This window comes from Alnus glutinosa, chromosome 10, assembly GCF_958979055.1.
Source record: "Alnus glutinosa chromosome 10, dhAlnGlut1.1, whole genome shotgun sequence".
NCBI lineage: Eukaryota > Viridiplantae > Streptophyta > Magnoliopsida > Fagales > Betulaceae > Alnus > Alnus glutinosa.
This window is the reverse complement of record NC_084895.1, coordinates 20,928,921-20,945,427: the sequence shown is the minus strand read 5'-3', so window position 1 is coordinate 20,945,427 and position 16,507 is coordinate 20,928,921. Positions and strand designations below refer to the sequence as shown.

The 16,507-nt window shown below is 33.5% G+C and overlaps 2 protein-coding genes across 4 annotated transcripts; both read right to left on the bottom strand.

The window, feature by feature from the left end:
* Window positions 1-2,347: 2,347 nt before the first annotated feature.
* On the bottom strand, window positions 2,348-5,932 carry LOC133880224 (peptidyl-prolyl cis-trans isomerase FKBP20-2, chloroplastic). Of its 3 annotated transcripts, none has more exons than XM_062319128.1 (7): window positions 5,743-5,932; window positions 4,571-4,667; window positions 4,233-4,447; window positions 3,856-3,965; window positions 3,597-3,705; window positions 3,402-3,478; window positions 2,348-2,583 (listed from the first exon to the last, which is right to left on the bottom strand). In XM_062319128.1, exons 1-7 carry the CDS (start codon window positions 5,792-5,794, stop codon window positions 2,464-2,466), a joined length of 780 nt encoding a protein of 259 aa, XP_062175112.1. In that variant the 5' UTR covers window positions 5,795-5,932; the 3' UTR covers window positions 2,348-2,463. The 3 variants fall into 3 exon arrangements, with proteins under 3 accessions (XP_062175112.1, XP_062175113.1, XP_062175114.1); XM_062319129.1 differs by having other exon boundaries at window positions 4,233-4,420; window positions 5,743-5,930; XM_062319130.1 differs by having other exon boundaries at window positions 4,571-4,663; window positions 5,743-5,873.
* Window positions 5,933-8,186: 2,254 nt separating this feature from the next.
* Window positions 8,187-10,653, bottom strand: LOC133878853 (uncharacterized). Its single transcript, XM_062317408.1, has one exon. It carries the CDS (start codon window positions 10,520-10,522, stop codon window positions 8,459-8,461), a length of 2,064 nt encoding a protein of 687 aa, XP_062173392.1. The 5' UTR covers window positions 10,523-10,653; the 3' UTR covers window positions 8,187-8,458.
* Window positions 10,654-16,507: the final 5,854 nt, after the last annotated feature.

Below are 16,507 nucleotides of genomic sequence, written 5' to 3'. Positions count from 1 at the left end.
GTCGATACGCATTAAGCTTTACTTCGCATATTTGTCGGGTTCGATGTTCTTTAGAATGGTTCTCTCTTCTTAATTCACATCAAGGATTAAAAAAAAAAGCACATTTTGCTTGCTAGCAATGTAGGCAATTACTGGTAAACAAAGATGTGACTCAAGTGCCATCAAGCAGTGTGATTTAATGCCATGACCATGGGTTTATTCCTAACCCTTTTCCTAGGCTCAATTTGCCAATGAAATGCTATGAAACCCAGGGTGTAAATGGCTGTTGAAGGGACCCCCTGCAATTCTTCTGTATTCTTCTTCCATGGGGGTGGGTACATGTCTTCTGTATTTCCTCCATAATGGTACTTCTTTGACTATATAAGCAACAATATAAAAGCAATTTTTTTGGGGTAATGGTTAATATTAGTGCCTTAATGGTGCGTTTGAATGCAAAAATAATCAAAATTCTATTTACTATAGTGTCGAGGTTTTTTAGGCGGGCCGGGTGTTTGAATAAAATCCTAATTTGCCCCGAATGAAACCTGTTTTTGCTACAAATTTCAAGCTTCAATCTAAATTCTATGGATTTGCTGAACCAGCAAACGATTTTTCGTCGACCAAAGAAAAGTGTCAGATAGCTGTATATTCGTACAGTACTAGGCACGTCTCATCCTCTTTTGCGTGGACCAAGGGAGCAGACGCATTAACTTTTGCGTCGACCAAGGCAGCAGAGGCATTTCACGCATTAACTTTAGTATTATTTTCCTTTACATTGGTTCACGCGTGAACTATTAATGAAGGAAAAGTGGTGTACAACTTCCACACCGCTTTTCCAATCTACACCATCCATTTGAATTTTATTGGTACACGCGATAACCAAAGTTCTATCTACAGCGTTGATTTGAAAAATCAAGTTACAAGTGCTTACACCTAACAAATTTCAAAAAATTGTGGATTATAGTTGTGTGTACATTATGTATAGGTTAAAGTGGCAATAACAATCATTGGATGAAATTTTTCTCTCATCCAACGGTTATTGATGAACAAAATGATTCAAAAAACTGATCTTAGGGTGAGCTTGCATGCACAGGATTACTTCCGATAATTTTTTATTTTTTTTCCCTTATTCCAGCAGGTTCGACGCCTAGGTAAAAACCACCCCCATTGTTATTTTTATTTTTATTTTTCCCCTTCCCACTGTTACCCACATAAAACCTAAAAACAATATAATATAATAAAAAATCGAAGGAAAAAAAAATTGTAAAAAAAAAAAAATCCATATTTATCTTAGATTTTAAAAAACAAATTAATTTATATTAAACATTAATAAATTATTCATATTTGTAATTATTAAACAATAATTATTTCAATTATTATTCCACACTAATTTTCATAACTCCAATAATTTTACAAAACTTTTCATACCTTCAATCATTTTCTACCATAGTTTTTGGTGAAAAAATAATCTCATACAACTCTCACTCAAACATGATTTCAAATACAATTTAAATTCTATCAAGTATCAATCACCCAAACATCTTTTATTTGTCTCGAAATTTGCACACCAAAAAATAACTGAATTCAGATTTTAAAAATCAAACACTCAAACGCACCATTAATTTATGATATGAGCACAGGGTATTCAAGCCTCTCTTTTTTTTATCTTTCTATTTTTATTTTTTCGAAGTAAATAAAAATTACAAAGAAACAAAGCGCCAACAACAAAGTAATGGAGGGTCTTTCCCATTGTCAACGAGGATGGAGAGGTGGAGCCAAGGGAAGATAGAAATGCCCTCAGAGAAGTGCGTGGAGGTGGCCCATTTTGCTACATGGTGGTCATTCTGTTAAATTTTTTGGCTTTCCATTTGGAAGAAGCAGGAAGGGCAAGGTGCATGTCGGAGATCATGGAAGAGATCCACCAGTCAATCGTGAGGGCAAGTTGGTTTAGAGCAAGGATGACTGGAAAAGAATCACCTTTCAAAATGAAAATTTGCAGGTTGAGGGAGGCCACCATTTTTGAAAAGCAGCAGAAGTCCTTCCTATTTTGCTAACTGCTAACCAAACAACGCCATTAGATGAACTTGGTTGCCTTACACTCGATGAGCACAACAAATTTAAAGCAGTTGTCAGCCATCACCAACACACTGCATTAAGCCACCATGATTCCACTGGCATAGCAGCCATTTTACCAAGAATGATGCAAACTTCTTTGAATAGCATATTTCTAATGCTAAACAAGAAGTAATGGCATGCCTTCTAATATTTTCGAAGATAATATGTATTTAACTTTTCTGTTAGGTTAAAATCAGAATCTGTTTGCTAAAAAAAAAATTGTTTTTGGTGTCATTCATGTTCCAAATGAGAATTGAAAAATCTAACTTGCATTGAAGATGTAAACTGTTCAATCAAACGTGTTCTGTTATTATATAAAAAAGAATGAGATACTTGATACTCAAAATGGGAACAGAATAGCCTCATCACTTAATTGCACACAACATCAGAGTAAAAAGCTATGGTCCTCCTTTGACAGCTCTGAACGCTAAGCAGTTCCACATCAAAAACTTCAAACTGTTTTGAGCTGAAAAAGGTGGAAGGTCCAACCTGAAGGAACAAGATACTCTTATCAATGGAGTCAATTTAATAACACATTGGAAATGTAGCTGGACAAATTTGCATATGGAGATCATGAAGTCACTTGTTTGGTAGCCATGCCTCCAAAATTTGGAGTGCATTTTGCATTGCGATTTTGGAGACTAAAAGTGCGATTTTAAACAAAATCAAAGAAACAATATCACTTGGGAGTGCGTTTTTAAAAAATTGCGAATTGAAAATATAGAAAAATTTGTGTTTTCCTCAAATTGAAGGTAAGGGAGTGTGTTATTTTAAAGGTTATACTGTGATTTTAAAAGCAATGCTTAACTGCGTTTTTAAAAATTACGTTTTCAAATCGCACGTTTTGAAAGTCGCAAACCCAAACGGACTCTTAAGCGTTTTCAAAAATTCCAACTCCAGTTAAGAAAGAGGGGGAAGCATTAATTTGAATCTAGAGATGTGCCTATATTCTGGATGGGTGGCAAACATCTTGGAGGATCATTCTATCAAAATTTAGTTACAAGGCAGGACAAGAAGAAAACTAAAGCAATCGTTTCTTGGTCAGTTAACATGATTATATTAATGTCTCTACTGCAAATCATGACCCAAGCTGGACCCATAACACCAAAAATCATATTTGTCCAAAGCTGCATTTTCTCCAATCCTTCAAAGTTTCTCAAAAACTCAATTCAAAGAGTGTGTGTGTGTCTGTTGGGGTACTGGAACTGTTAAGCTAAATGCCAATTCTACCTGAACAAGGCCAATTTACAAATATATATTTTTTTTAAAAAAAAAATGAAAGGAAATCAGAGATTTGAGAAACTAACCGGGGGTCCAAGTTCTGGTGGAATAATTATTCTTCTCTTTCCCCCAGGTCGCATGTCTTTAATACCTTGCTCAAATCCTGCATACAATTACGTAGCTTAGCTACTCCCATTTTTACTTTTAACCTGTGGCAGGCTGGCGTAAAGAAGAAAGCAAACAACTTTATCAAGATGTTCAGAATTAATTTCTCATCTCACCTGGGACCAATGCATTGTTTCCCAAGCGGATTTTGGCAGGGGTACCCTGTAGGTAAGTGCTGTCAATACGGCGGCCCGACTCATTATAGCCAACATAGTGAAAAGTCACCTGCAAAGACCTCAAGTCAGGGTTCAGGGTAGGATTGGAAGAGAAAATTTTCAAAACATATATGCATCCTTCAAATATGCATCCTTCAAATCACATATTCCTTAAAAATCCTTAAAATCCCATAGCCATCAAAGACAATGAAATAAAAACCTGCTGACCATCCTTTGGGCAATCACCTTTACCAACTTCAAAATCCCGATATATAAGCCCTGAATCACATTTGATATAGTTTTCTGATGCTACTACCTTGACTTGGAAACCTGAAACAATTATTCAAACATGCATGTTGATTCCAGGAATTGTTAAGATAATAATTACAAAGAGTTGTGACAGAGAAAGCAGAAAGAGATAAAGAGAGAGAGTGTGTGTGTGTGTAATTGCACTTGAAAATTTGTTATGACACAGGATATTAAGCGAAGCCACCTCATACTATTAGGTTTGACAGGGTAGCATTTCACTAGATCAATTATTTAAAGCATAACACATAATAAGATTTAATGGATTCACAATAAAACCATGACACAAACCTTCTCTAACAAAACTTGGAAACTCTTCAGGTGCATTGTTCTCTTTCTGTATCCGCTTATTTTGTTCTAGCAAGCGTTTTTCATCATATGGATTCGTACTCTTTGTCTTTCCAGAAGAAGGCAAAGTTGGAAACAAGGTTGTTGTGACAGAAACAAATAGGAGAAGCCTCCGTCTTAAATTCTCGTCACTGTATGATATATAACCATTATGGGAGCTGGATACTTAAAAATAAAATTGTCATAAGCAACTTTTTCTTCTTCTGTTTTAGAAGAAAAGAAAAAAAAAATTAAGTAACAAAAACTACTGAAATCCATCAATCAATTCAATAAAGTCTCACCTTTCATCTTTGAAGTTGTGAATTGAGCAGCAACGCATAATTTGCTTTTTCTGCGTACAGAAAGTTCGTAGCATGGTCCTTGTTGAAAGGGTTCTGTCTGCCACAGAGTGTGGGATATATTGATAAAGAGATTAGAATCTTTTGTGTTCTTTATTTCGGTAGACAAAGATGGTGAAGGAGTTGAAGAATAATTATACTGATGCTTATTAGAATATTAATTAGTTGATTAAATTCTCAATTTTTTTTTATGGTTTACCTTCCATTTCCATTAAAACATTTCAAGTGTTGTCTGGTCCTACATGTATTAAAACATTTACTAAATGATTGAATTAAGTATTTTCCATAAGCTTAAGGTTTTGAAATAACTGGTAATTTACCAGTCCCTTTGATTAGGAAGGAAATTTCAGAATCTCCTTACAGCAAACATTCTAATCCCAATAAGTTGAAAGAATCCAACAACTTTCTTATTTTCCTCCATTTCTTCTGCTTTTGAATGAAATAGTAATGATTGTGCAAAGACATGATAGTTATATGGTGAATCCTGATTCTCAAGTGATTATAAGAATGTAAATAAGTCATTTTATGTAGAAAAATTTCTAGCACAAAACAAATAATAAGCCAGAGTTTTCCATAAAAGAACAATGGAAGTATCAAAAGCTATAATCTTAGTACTGGCTTCTCAAATAATTCTGTCAATAAACAAAATAAAAGAGCTTAATAGGAAATATACCAATAAAGAGTAGCCCCTTTGATTACAAACCATAGATTTCTCCAATCTAGAGAACCAATTTCAGCAGGAAGCTATCAATAAGACCAACATGATGCAAAAGTACTCATGTTTCATGTTGTCATATTTCTTATGTATGAGGAAATTATTGAGAACTTGGAAATATAAAGACCAACATGATACAAGAAGACAGACAAAAGCTACCCAAATTCCATCACTACCCAGCTAAGCTCCAACTGATAAAGCGAAAATGAGGCAGTCAATCAAGCACCGCATGGTTTTGTGGAAACAAGATACGAAGAGGCCGTGGCTGAATGACCCATGAATCATTACATTGCCCGTAGAGGAAGATCATTTTAGATTAAAGCAAAGTCCCTAAAAAAAAAAAAAAAAAAGATTTCCAGAACCCATTTCATTCTAGAGAGAGAGAGAGAGAGAGACTTACAAGGAAGGGAAGGCTTGGACATGAAAGAGGGAGTTGAGGAAGTTAGCAGCATGGCTTCTGTGGGGAATTTAAGCTTAAGCTTTCCGGCATATAAATGTTGACCAGAAGAGTGGTCAGTGGAGAGAATTAGCCGTTTCCGGTGAATGTAATGTTATCCTCAGTTGCTTGAACAGGGAAAATATCAAAGGAGTCCCTGTCGTTTCTTGTATTCTCATTTAAACCCCACCATTGGATTTTATTTGGGTTTGTCAGATACGACAAGCATCCCGTAAACAATGGGCTCTGTTTAATAATGGTTTTAAAAAGTAGTTTTTTCTTTTAAAAAAAAAAAAATTATTTTGGTTCATAATTTTTTTTTACCTGAACTAAACGTTCGATCCTCCCTGACTGAACATTCGACATCGAGATATAACGTTCGGCCAGAAATGGCCGAACGTTCGATGACCAAAAAATAAACCAATTTTGAATAGTTTAGGATGTAAGACCTTTTTAGCTCAATATTAGAACATAATGTCAGGTCTTGTTACAAATTTCGATATTGGAGAATCCAAACACGGTTTCTATGGAGAATTAAGCGACCGAGTTAAGTGGATAACTACTTCTGATTTTTCATCACTTTTTTAATTATACCCTTAAACTTTTAAAAATATCAATTTAGAATCACCATCTTTCAATTTTTTGCAATGTCAACCCTCCGTCCAAATTTTACATTAAATCTTAACAAAAAATGTGAAATTTTCAAAATACCCCATTTCTAAAAAAATGGAAAAATCTGACCCACCACTTGAGTTTTTTTTTTTTTTTTTTTTTAATTATTAAATTAATGTATTTTTATAATTTTATAAACATCTTAAAAGTTTGAGGGACAGTTTACTCATCAATCGTTTGATTTAACATTGAGTTTGAATAAGAAGATTGACATTGCAAAAAATTGAAAAATAGTAACATCATGGATTCTTAATTCTAATTTAGAATGGGGTATTAGAAATGGTACCTCCTCTTCACAATAGATGCCAAAGAATTTTAGTATATTTTACCTTGTTTCTTCAAGGAGTTGTCTCTTCTACTTGAAGAGACATCGCCAATGGGAGCCTTTCATCATTTCTATGAAGTGAATTTGGTGTGCGACGGTGCACACGATTATGGTGTGATCACTCATCACAAACCATAATGTCAACACCAAGACTCACCCCATTGATCAGCCACAGTGTAGATTCTAACCTTCCATATATGCAAGCCAAGCACAAAACCGAATGGGATGAGTTTGTTGCACAATTCAAATGAAAATGCACAACTCAAGACACATTAATAGGACCCATGCATATGTCTTACACAACTCAAGATACATTGGTGGGAGCCATGCAAATGAGTCCCACCATGCATGAGTTTTACCAATGTGTCTTGAGTTGTGTAAGAATTATACATTTAAGTTATGTAAAAATCATTTTCCAAATATAATAAATCTCAAATTTCTATTATCATACATTAGACTTGAAGAGTTTCAGTATTCTGACTACTTTGACCACAGCATAAAACATTTCCAGGAAGTGGCCATAAAAAGTTTTTTTTTAAAAAAAAAAAAAAGAATAGAGAGAGAGAGAGAGAAAATATATGTATAAAAGTGGAGAATAATGTCCTATCAAATAGGGAATTTCAAACTATCAATGAGAGTATCTGGAAGTTGCATTTGCCCTCATCCATACACACAACCAACATCTGACCAACTTTTCTCCTTGTGCTTTTGCCGTTGACAAGTCTTAGGCATCCCCATCTTGCATATAGAAGCTTCATGCAAACTCAACAAAAAGGAAATTATGTGCTAGAATGGTTGGGCAAGAAATGCAAATAAGGTAATGGAAGCATCCTACACCCCATGTTTCCACCAATGGGTACACGACCTGCAACTTAACCCATTTGATGATCCTTACAATATATTTAGGAAGTGATCATTTTGAAAGAAATTCTCATAACAAAAATGACTACTAGGCTTTGTGCATGAAAAATATATAAGCAAAAAAGATTTACCTTTATTAAAGATCTCACCATTCACTAAGATCTAATCTATTCTACTTTGCATAGCCAATACAATACTAACCACTTAGCATTGCCAATTTAAGATTATGAAATTCTGTTTCAAGCAAAATTCATTTTACCGAAACGACATCAAAGGGGAAAATGGGCTCCGCCTTTATCAAATCTTATGAAAAAGGATTTAGTACAAACAACTCATTAATACAAACTAAAATGCTACATGATTATTATGAGCTAGCCAATATAATCTCATAGATACAATGTTGTAGCTAGTTATCAATAACTATTTTGTATGTGGATTATGTATCCATATCCATCCGCACATAGGTACAAAAACATACCAATGGAAGTTACAGCAAAAGTGAACAACAAAATTCTGTAGTGGTGCTGATCAATGCAATATTTATGACATCTTTTCATCGAATATGCCTGTGCAGCATGATGAGAAGGTATGACAATGCCATTACAAAGATGAAGACATAACAATGTTTTCTTTCCCCAAAAAGTTGATAGATATAATAAAGGCTCTCCGCCACATATAATTGTAGCTACATGAACACCCAAGTGTAATAGAAATAAAAAGCATATATTGATAAGAGACCAAGATGAAAAGAATATTATATGAAGAGCCATGGACTTCGTATCCCCCTTGGTAGAAATCCATATAGCAGCATAAGCTTATATATCACCTAAAATAGTTTCCACCTTCATGTGGTCCTCTTGATCTTTCAATTGATGCCATTTTCTGAAGCATAATCTGCTCTCTAAACTTAGCAATAAACTCACCAGCCTTCTTATCAACCTCATCAGAGTCTGGTCCTGCATCATTGACAGAGCCAGAGACATCATATTCATCCGAGCTTTCTTGAAAATTTCCAGCCTCAGTATCTGAGTTTTCTTCAAACCCTACAGCTACATTCTCATGAAATTCTTCCTTTTCCTTCTTGTGATACTTTGAGAATGTTGCCTTAGGAATAGGAGGAGGAGAGAAATAATCAAGATTTTGCTTGCTGGTGTCGATCATCAGACTATCAAGTCCAAGTTTCGTTTTATCTTTCCTCATGTATGCTTCCTTCAAATTTTCACGTGTCTTTTTGCTCTTGTCATCAATTTGGTTTTGCAATATCTCTTCCTTTTTCATTGCTCCTGCAGTCAGTCCACTAGATCTAATTGTTCTCACTGATTTTCCCCTGGGCGGAGCTTTTGTGAGGCTTGCCGGATTCATATTCAATTTCAAAGAATCCATCCTGTTATCTTCACCACCCAGTGGATCCTCTCTTCTACTCTTACTCCATTCCTTTGACTCGTTTTCAGAGCTTCTCGAGGCATCCTTTCTAGATATTGAACCAATGCTATAATGCCGAGAATGCAATCCATTCAATGAAGCCTTGACATTTGTTGGTTTTGGTGGTGATGGTGAAGCCTCGGGAGATAACAGGATGCAATCCATCCTGTTATCTTCACCACCCAGTGGATCCTCTCTTCTACTCTTACTCCATTCCTTTGACTCGTTTTCAGAGCTTCTCGAGGCATCCTTTCTAGACATTGAACCAATGCTATAATGCCGAGAATGCAATCCATTCAATGAAGCCTTGCCATTTGTTGGTTTTGGTGGTGATGGTGAAGCCTCGGGAGAAGGCCCGTGAGAACTCTTCTTTTCTCCCAAATCTTCCATACTCGAGTTCAGTAAATCTGAGGAAATAGAATTTGAGGGAGAGATTGAACTATTTTGGGATGAGAAAGATCCTGTGGACCTAAAAGACCGCGATTTGAGCGACTCAAATTGAGTTTCATCAACCGAGAGAGGCCTAAAATGTGAAGGGCGACTAGCAGCCCCCACTTTCTCTCTCATTTCCATCCTTCTAGATCTCGAACGCCATGGAATTGGGGAAGGTGCTGATGCTGCAGCAGCTGCTTCATGGAATTTCTGTTCCAAATTCACAGGACCTAAATCTCCAAAATCCCCACTTTTACTTCTATCAGAACTCTTAGATGAACCCTTTGAACCTGAGTTCCCAGACTCACTTCCATTAATAAACTCAGGACTATCTAGCTCTCTCGCCGTCGATTTCAAGCTCCGAATGGGCAATCCCAACGGCTTATTATCGATTACAGATACAGGTTTACCCAATTCATCAAGACCATAATTTTGTTGAGCCAATACAACCATGGGTTCACCCTGAAAGTACTGAGAATTCCAAGCCTGCGCCACATTGTTCTGATCACACCCATATGGGTTTTCAAAACCATTTTCAGACATCGAAAATTTGGGTTTGTGCTGTTCCTCAACACCACCACATACAACAAAATCCTCACTTTCAACAAACTGATTATTCCAACTATGAATGACTCTCTTTTCATCAGACCCACATGGATTTTCAAACCCATCTTCGAAAATAGAAGAAACATTAAACATGCTAGACACATAAGACTGTGAAGTATCGAAACTTGAGTGAGTTTCTTCTATGCCCACATCGACCTTTCTTCTACCAAACAAGCCATAAGATACGGCAATGCCAATGAAGAGAACGTGAATAAGCTCCCAGAACTTGGCAACAATGGTTTGGCTGACAAATTCGGGAGCTTGTGAAGGGAACAGCGGGAGAACAATGAGAAAGAGCGCAAAGAAGAGAGATTTGAAGAGGAAGTTCGTGAAGGACTTACCTCGGCATTTGGGTTTTGGTTGGATTGGTGAGTTCAGCTCCGAAAATGGGATGTGGGTCTTGGTGTAAGGGCTCGAATCCGCCATTTGTGATCGGGTGAGGTTCCTGTGAGAGCTTTCGGTTTGGTGAAATGGGGATGGTGAAAGAAAAGAAGACTTTGTTGCTAAGCAAAAGTATATACATTATTCACAAAGAGAGAGAGAGTGTGTGAGAGGAAAAGGTATGCGAGGAGGAAGAAGAATTCAAAAGTGTCATTATTATGGCCGTTCAATTTGAATGACGGAATTGACCTCGTTCTTTTATATAAGCGAGGCTGTTGTCGTTTTGCCTTCCAAAAGGCTGTTGTCGTTTTGTCTTCCCAAATTCTATAAATTCACCTTATTTAAAATTTTAAATTATTGTTGTATTATATAAATATATATATATATATATATATATATATATATATATATATATATATATATATATATATATATATTTAAAAAAAAATTGGATAAATAATTTAAAAGGATCTTGATCCAGTTATATACAATAAAATAAAATATTAATTGTAAAATAGATTTTCTTCATTTTACTTATTTCATCTTCCCATAAAAGGTGTTTTTCTTTTATTTAATATCATATTTTTTACACTTATGATTTACAACGGAATAAAATGAGAATCCATATTATAGTTTTGCACATACTTATGCATTTAAGATTTTATTTTAAAAAAAAATTGATGTTAATATCACATATAAAAAAGATTCTAAAAAGTTTACTTCGGATTATTGTAGATTGGTGAGTTTAGAAAAGTAAAAGTTATTTTTATTTTTATTAAAAATAAGGGAATGAAAAATTTGAAGGGTAGGTGAAATATATGTTTACATAATTTGTATTAACTATAATTGAATAATTATCTAAAATATATGAAAATAGAAATAAGAAACTTTCTAAGTAGAAGATAGTAGTGTATTCATTATATACAGAGAGTTTTTAGAAATATCTTAATAGAACTTGTTAAAGTACTACTTAATTCAAAATTTTATATTTATAGATTTGAAGCTAACAATATGATCAATTATTTACACTTATAATTAGTATATGGTATGAGACTAAAACGTTGATAGTCACACACATATATACTTTACCAATTAACAAATAAGATTTGATTGAGTTCAGTTTCAACTGAAATTAGATCCGTTAAAATTAGAATATACATTCGTTGTGTCCTATTATGATACATGTGTCTCAATTTCGACTAAAAATAGGCCCAAGTCAAAGTCCTAACAAATAATACCCTAAAGGATGGGAAATAAATAGAAATAGACAAACACAAATGCATGTTATAGGGACAAGCTTTTCTCCAATGAGTGCTAGGCACCTATAGGCCATAGCATCTATGGTTCAGTTTTTCTAAACCTATTGGGGGTGGGGAGAAATGACAAATTTGGTGCACAAAGCTTATAGGCTTAAAGCATTGTTCCCAAAAGTAATTTTGGTTAATGGAGATGTAAATTTGGTTGAAAATGTAGCTCTATTTTTATAGTTACTTTAGCCAAAATAAATTGGTGAGTGGCCACAGTACTTGCTCATTAAAATAATAATAACAAAAAATTGAATCCTAATAAGACATGTAAATAACTTTGGAATGTAATTTGATTAGGTTTGGACAAATTGTGGAAGATACCAAGAATATATAGTTATAAATTCGTTTTCAAATTGGCAGATTTACCATATTAGCAGAATTGATAATAATGCGGGGCATGATGGTTTAGCTAAGGCCGCCGTTAAACTAGGGCTGGTAATTTTTGACACGATCCACGAACCCGATACGAAGTTAAAGGGTTAGGGTTAAGCTTAAAAGGGTTTGGGTCATAATAGGGTTGACCCGTTAGACCCGTTTAATAAAAGGGTCGTTACAGGGTCAACCTGCTTGACCCGTGGGTCAACTCGTTTGACCCGTATACTTACACATTTTTTTTTAACATTAAAAATTTAATTTAAACAATCATATTACCTCTCTCTTTCTCTCACTGTCTAAAGAGTAAAGACTAAACTAAAAAAAAAATCTCACAAAAAACAAAATTAGTCCTTTTCTTTTATTGAGTTAGAACTTGAACAAAAAAGGCAAAGACTAAAAAAATTAGCGGAGTTTTTTTTTTCTTTCAAGTTTTCGAACTTAGAAGTTGAACCAAAACAACTAAATAATAAAACAACTAAATATTTTATATTTCAACTGTAAAATAATATGATTATTCAAACAATATGATTTTTTAAAAAATTTAAATTTAAATTTGTGTTTTTATTTTTATTTTTATAGATTTTATCAATAAACTGGTCAAACATGTCGGGTCGGGTCAACCCGTTATTTAGCAGGGTCGTATTATGGTTTAAGATTTTGACCCTTTTATCTAAACGGGTCGTGTCAAGGTTGACCCTTAACGTGTTCGCGGGTCAAACGGGTCGTGTCAACCTGTTTTGACAGCCCTACATTAAACATATCATAGATCAGGTTTGAAATGAAGAAATTCTAGATTGTATCTGTGATATTGTTTTGTTAGAGCAATATGCTCTATTACTGTTCCGTTTGTTTCGACGTAAAATGGTTTTAGGGAAGTCATTTTTTAGGAAATATTTTTTGCCGAAAGCATTTTTCGGTGTTTGGCGCGTATAGAAAATCACAAACATTTTTTTTATATATTTTCATTCAATCATATTAACTTAAAAAAATCAATTTTTTATTCACAACATATAAATATTAATGTAAAATAATATAAAAATTATCGGTGACGAGATTTCGCCACTGATCGACAGGATTCCGGCCACTTTCACCGAATTCCATCTACTATTGCCGGAATACGGGATAAAGGTCAGAATCTAGCCATTTGTGCCGGAATCCCGCCAGAACGACTGTAATTCGGCACAAAATGGCTGAATCTCGGCAAGTAGGTGGGAATCTGGACTGACTAGATTCTAGCGAAGGTAGCCGGAATCCAGTGACAGTGACCGGACATTGTCGAATTCCGACACTAGCAAATTCTGGTGGTGGTCGACTACTTGAACATGAAGATCGATTGCATCGTTCGGAGAAAATGATTTACGCTATTAAAAAGCGTAAACCATTTTTTCAAAATTTACTAAGCATTTTTAGTCAAACGAAAATTATTTTCTAGTTGACTATTATTTTTGCCCCCACCAAACATCAAAAATTGTCGAAATCACTTTTTAGAAACCATTTTACGTTGAAACAAACGGCGTATTTTTTGATTGGGTAATAAAAGTGTTACAACTTTATTTAAAAAAAAAAAAAAACTTTAGAATGTAGGTGCTTTAAGCAATAAAAAATATTTGAATAAAATAATAAAAGTGCATAGTGAAAATAATGAGTGTATTGTAGGAAGTAGGTGCTTGAAAAAAATATATATATTTTAAACTAAAATGAAGAAAAAATTTATAAGATGCGTAAATGCTCTTACAAGTCTCCTGCAAAAAAAAAATAATAATAATTACAAAGTTATCATTATCATTATCATGACCGTTAAATCCAGCGCAATTTGCGTCGCATCGAAAGTTGCGACACTATAACGAAAAGTCATAAATCATTGACAAATGTGACAAATCATTGCGACACTGTAAGGTTATATGCATTGTCTGGGCTCCTTATCTTTCGAGACATGTTACGCGTCATAATAACTTTTTATTCTAAATATTTGGAAAGAGACAAGTAACCGCCTTAAATTATTACTCATTATCGTCTCCAAGTAGTAGTTCTTTTAGCAAGGAATCACGCCTCATGAAATAGAGGTCACTAATTCGAATCCCCTTTCTCCCTCTTACGTGAATATGATAAAAAAAAAAAAAAAAATTACTTCATTGTCAATATCTTTCAAAACTACCAATTGTGTCAATATATTTATCTTAAACTACCAAAACATGTTAATGTCTCTCCTAATGACAAAAATACTATTTATAAAATTATTTTTTTTTAAAGAAAACTAAAAAATTATTTAAAAAAAAAATCTAAAATCGTTTTTTTTTTCTTTTTTTTTAGTTTTTTATTTTATTTTTTAGTTTTAGTTTTTTTTTCCCGAGTTTATAAGGATATTTTTGTCTTATTAAAAAATTTTAGGGTAATTTTTGTCTTTTTGTTGGTCTTAGGGGGGGAGACATTGAAATTTTTTAGTAGTTTGAGATAGGGACATTGATACAATTGGTAATTTGGAAAGGACATTGACAATTAAATGGTAGTTTGAATGAGATATTTGTACTTTTTCCTAAATATTTTAAAGTACACGTGAGAATCATATATTTTAAATATAGATGTTTTATGTTTTGTTAATTATATTTAAAAGGTACATAAAAAATTATATAATATACATATAAATGTTAGTTTAATAGATTGAGTTGAGAAAAAAATTAATTCAATTTTTTTAAAAAAATAAAAAATAAATAAAATTGTCCAATTTATAATATTTATATACTTTGTATGAGTACTAATTACACTCATAAAAATTTGTTATTAGGCTAACGAATCTACCTAAACTAACAAGCAAGAAAGAAATAGACAAAAATATAACTCACATGTTTGAAAATCGCAAATTAGGAAGCATATTGGGTTATATCATGCAGGAGGGTTTGGTATAATATTAAAGGAAAAATCATATTCAATCCCTAGCTTTTCATCTTATTTGGATTTAGTTTTTGAGTTCTTAATTATAAGAATACAATCTTTAGGGTAAGCCCAAATTTAAAAATTTAAAATAAGCATCGCTGTCACTTTACCATCAAAATTAATAATTTATCATATGCTACATGTCTCATTCGACACATCAACACTTCAATACATTGCCACGTCAACAAGTGCCAATTCATTTGTCTTCCGATCTGTTGTTGCAACAAAACTTGCTCAAAGATTTTGTGTTTTTCTGAATTTGATTGGGTTTTATGGGTCTTTTGTCTTTTTTTTTTTAATTAATAATTTGACACTTGCTGAAGTGTCATTGCACTAAGGTATTGACATGGATGCTGGCGTGTCAAATGAGACACACATGACATATGACAAATCATTAATTTTGACGGTAAAATGATAAAGGGACCAATTTTAAATTTTGGCAAAACCTAAAAATTGTATTATTGAAATTAAAAACTCAATAACTAAATCCAAATTAAATGAAAACATAATGACTAAATATGATTTTTTTTTCCTAATATTAATGTAATTTTATATATATATACATATGTAACAGAAGTCTTGGATTCAACATGGGAGAGAGAATATAAGAAAAACTACCATTACATCTATCTTATTATAGTCCTGGGAAATGCTTGTTGGGGGTACATCCCCCAACCGGCTGTTTTAATTAAAAAAAATATTTTTTTATCAAAAAGAAGTAAAACGTTTCATGCCAATCAGGCCTCTATAGTCATTGGATATCGTTATAAACCACAAATTTTTTTCCTTTCTAAAAAAAATCACTGTGATGAGAAATCCATTAAACAAGGAAATACAAGGTAAGGGTGGGGAGCTCCAAAAATCACCCTAGTCAAACCAATTCAGTGCCAATAAAAAAGGGAAAAAAAAATAACAAAAAATTTTGAGACAGGCGTAACTCTAATCACATACTGACACGCATTAGCAAGTAATAAAAAAAAATGAGGAGAAACTTTACTAACTCTCAAACTATCACGTCTTTTTTTTTCCTATACCCTTTAAACTTCAAGAATTTGTCATGTGAGCGATCAATATATCACTTCATTTCAATCACCCCTACTGTTAGAGTTATTCGTTAACCCAAATGGTTAACAAGCGAAATGTCAAATATATTCTTAATTAAACAATAAAACTACTTTTTTTTAAAAAAATAAATATATAAATGACCCACTGTGAGGCCGATGGTGTTTTTTCACTTTCTCTTTTTCTTTCTATTTGTTTTTTTTTTTTTTTATTTATTTTATAAATATAATATTTTGGTAATTTAGGAGATCAGTGAAATTTTACGGTTCGATTGTTTTTGTGACTTGGGGCATGGATATATAAGCCCAGACGATTGGTCTTATTCAAGCCCATCCAATAAAACGGCACCGTCTAG

Excerpts from the sequence above, each read along its gene's own strand:
- LOC133878853 (XM_062317408.1), bottom strand. The coding sequence starts at position 10,522 with ATGGCGGATTCGAGCCCTTACACCAAGACCCACATCCCATTTTCGGAG.
- LOC133880224 (XM_062319128.1), bottom strand. The coding sequence starts at position 5,794 with ATGCTGCTAACTTCCTCAACTCCCTCTTTCATGTCCAAGCCTTCCCTT. Across the intron at positions 3,966-4,232 it reads TCCAAGTTTTGTTAGAGAAG|GTTTCCAAGTCAAGGTAGTA; the intron begins GTTTGTGTCATG and ends TAATTGTTTCAG. Across the intron at positions 3,479-3,596 it reads AAACAATGCATTGGTCCCAG|GATTTGAGCAAGGTATTAAA; the intron begins GTGAGATGAGAA and ends AATTGTATGCAG.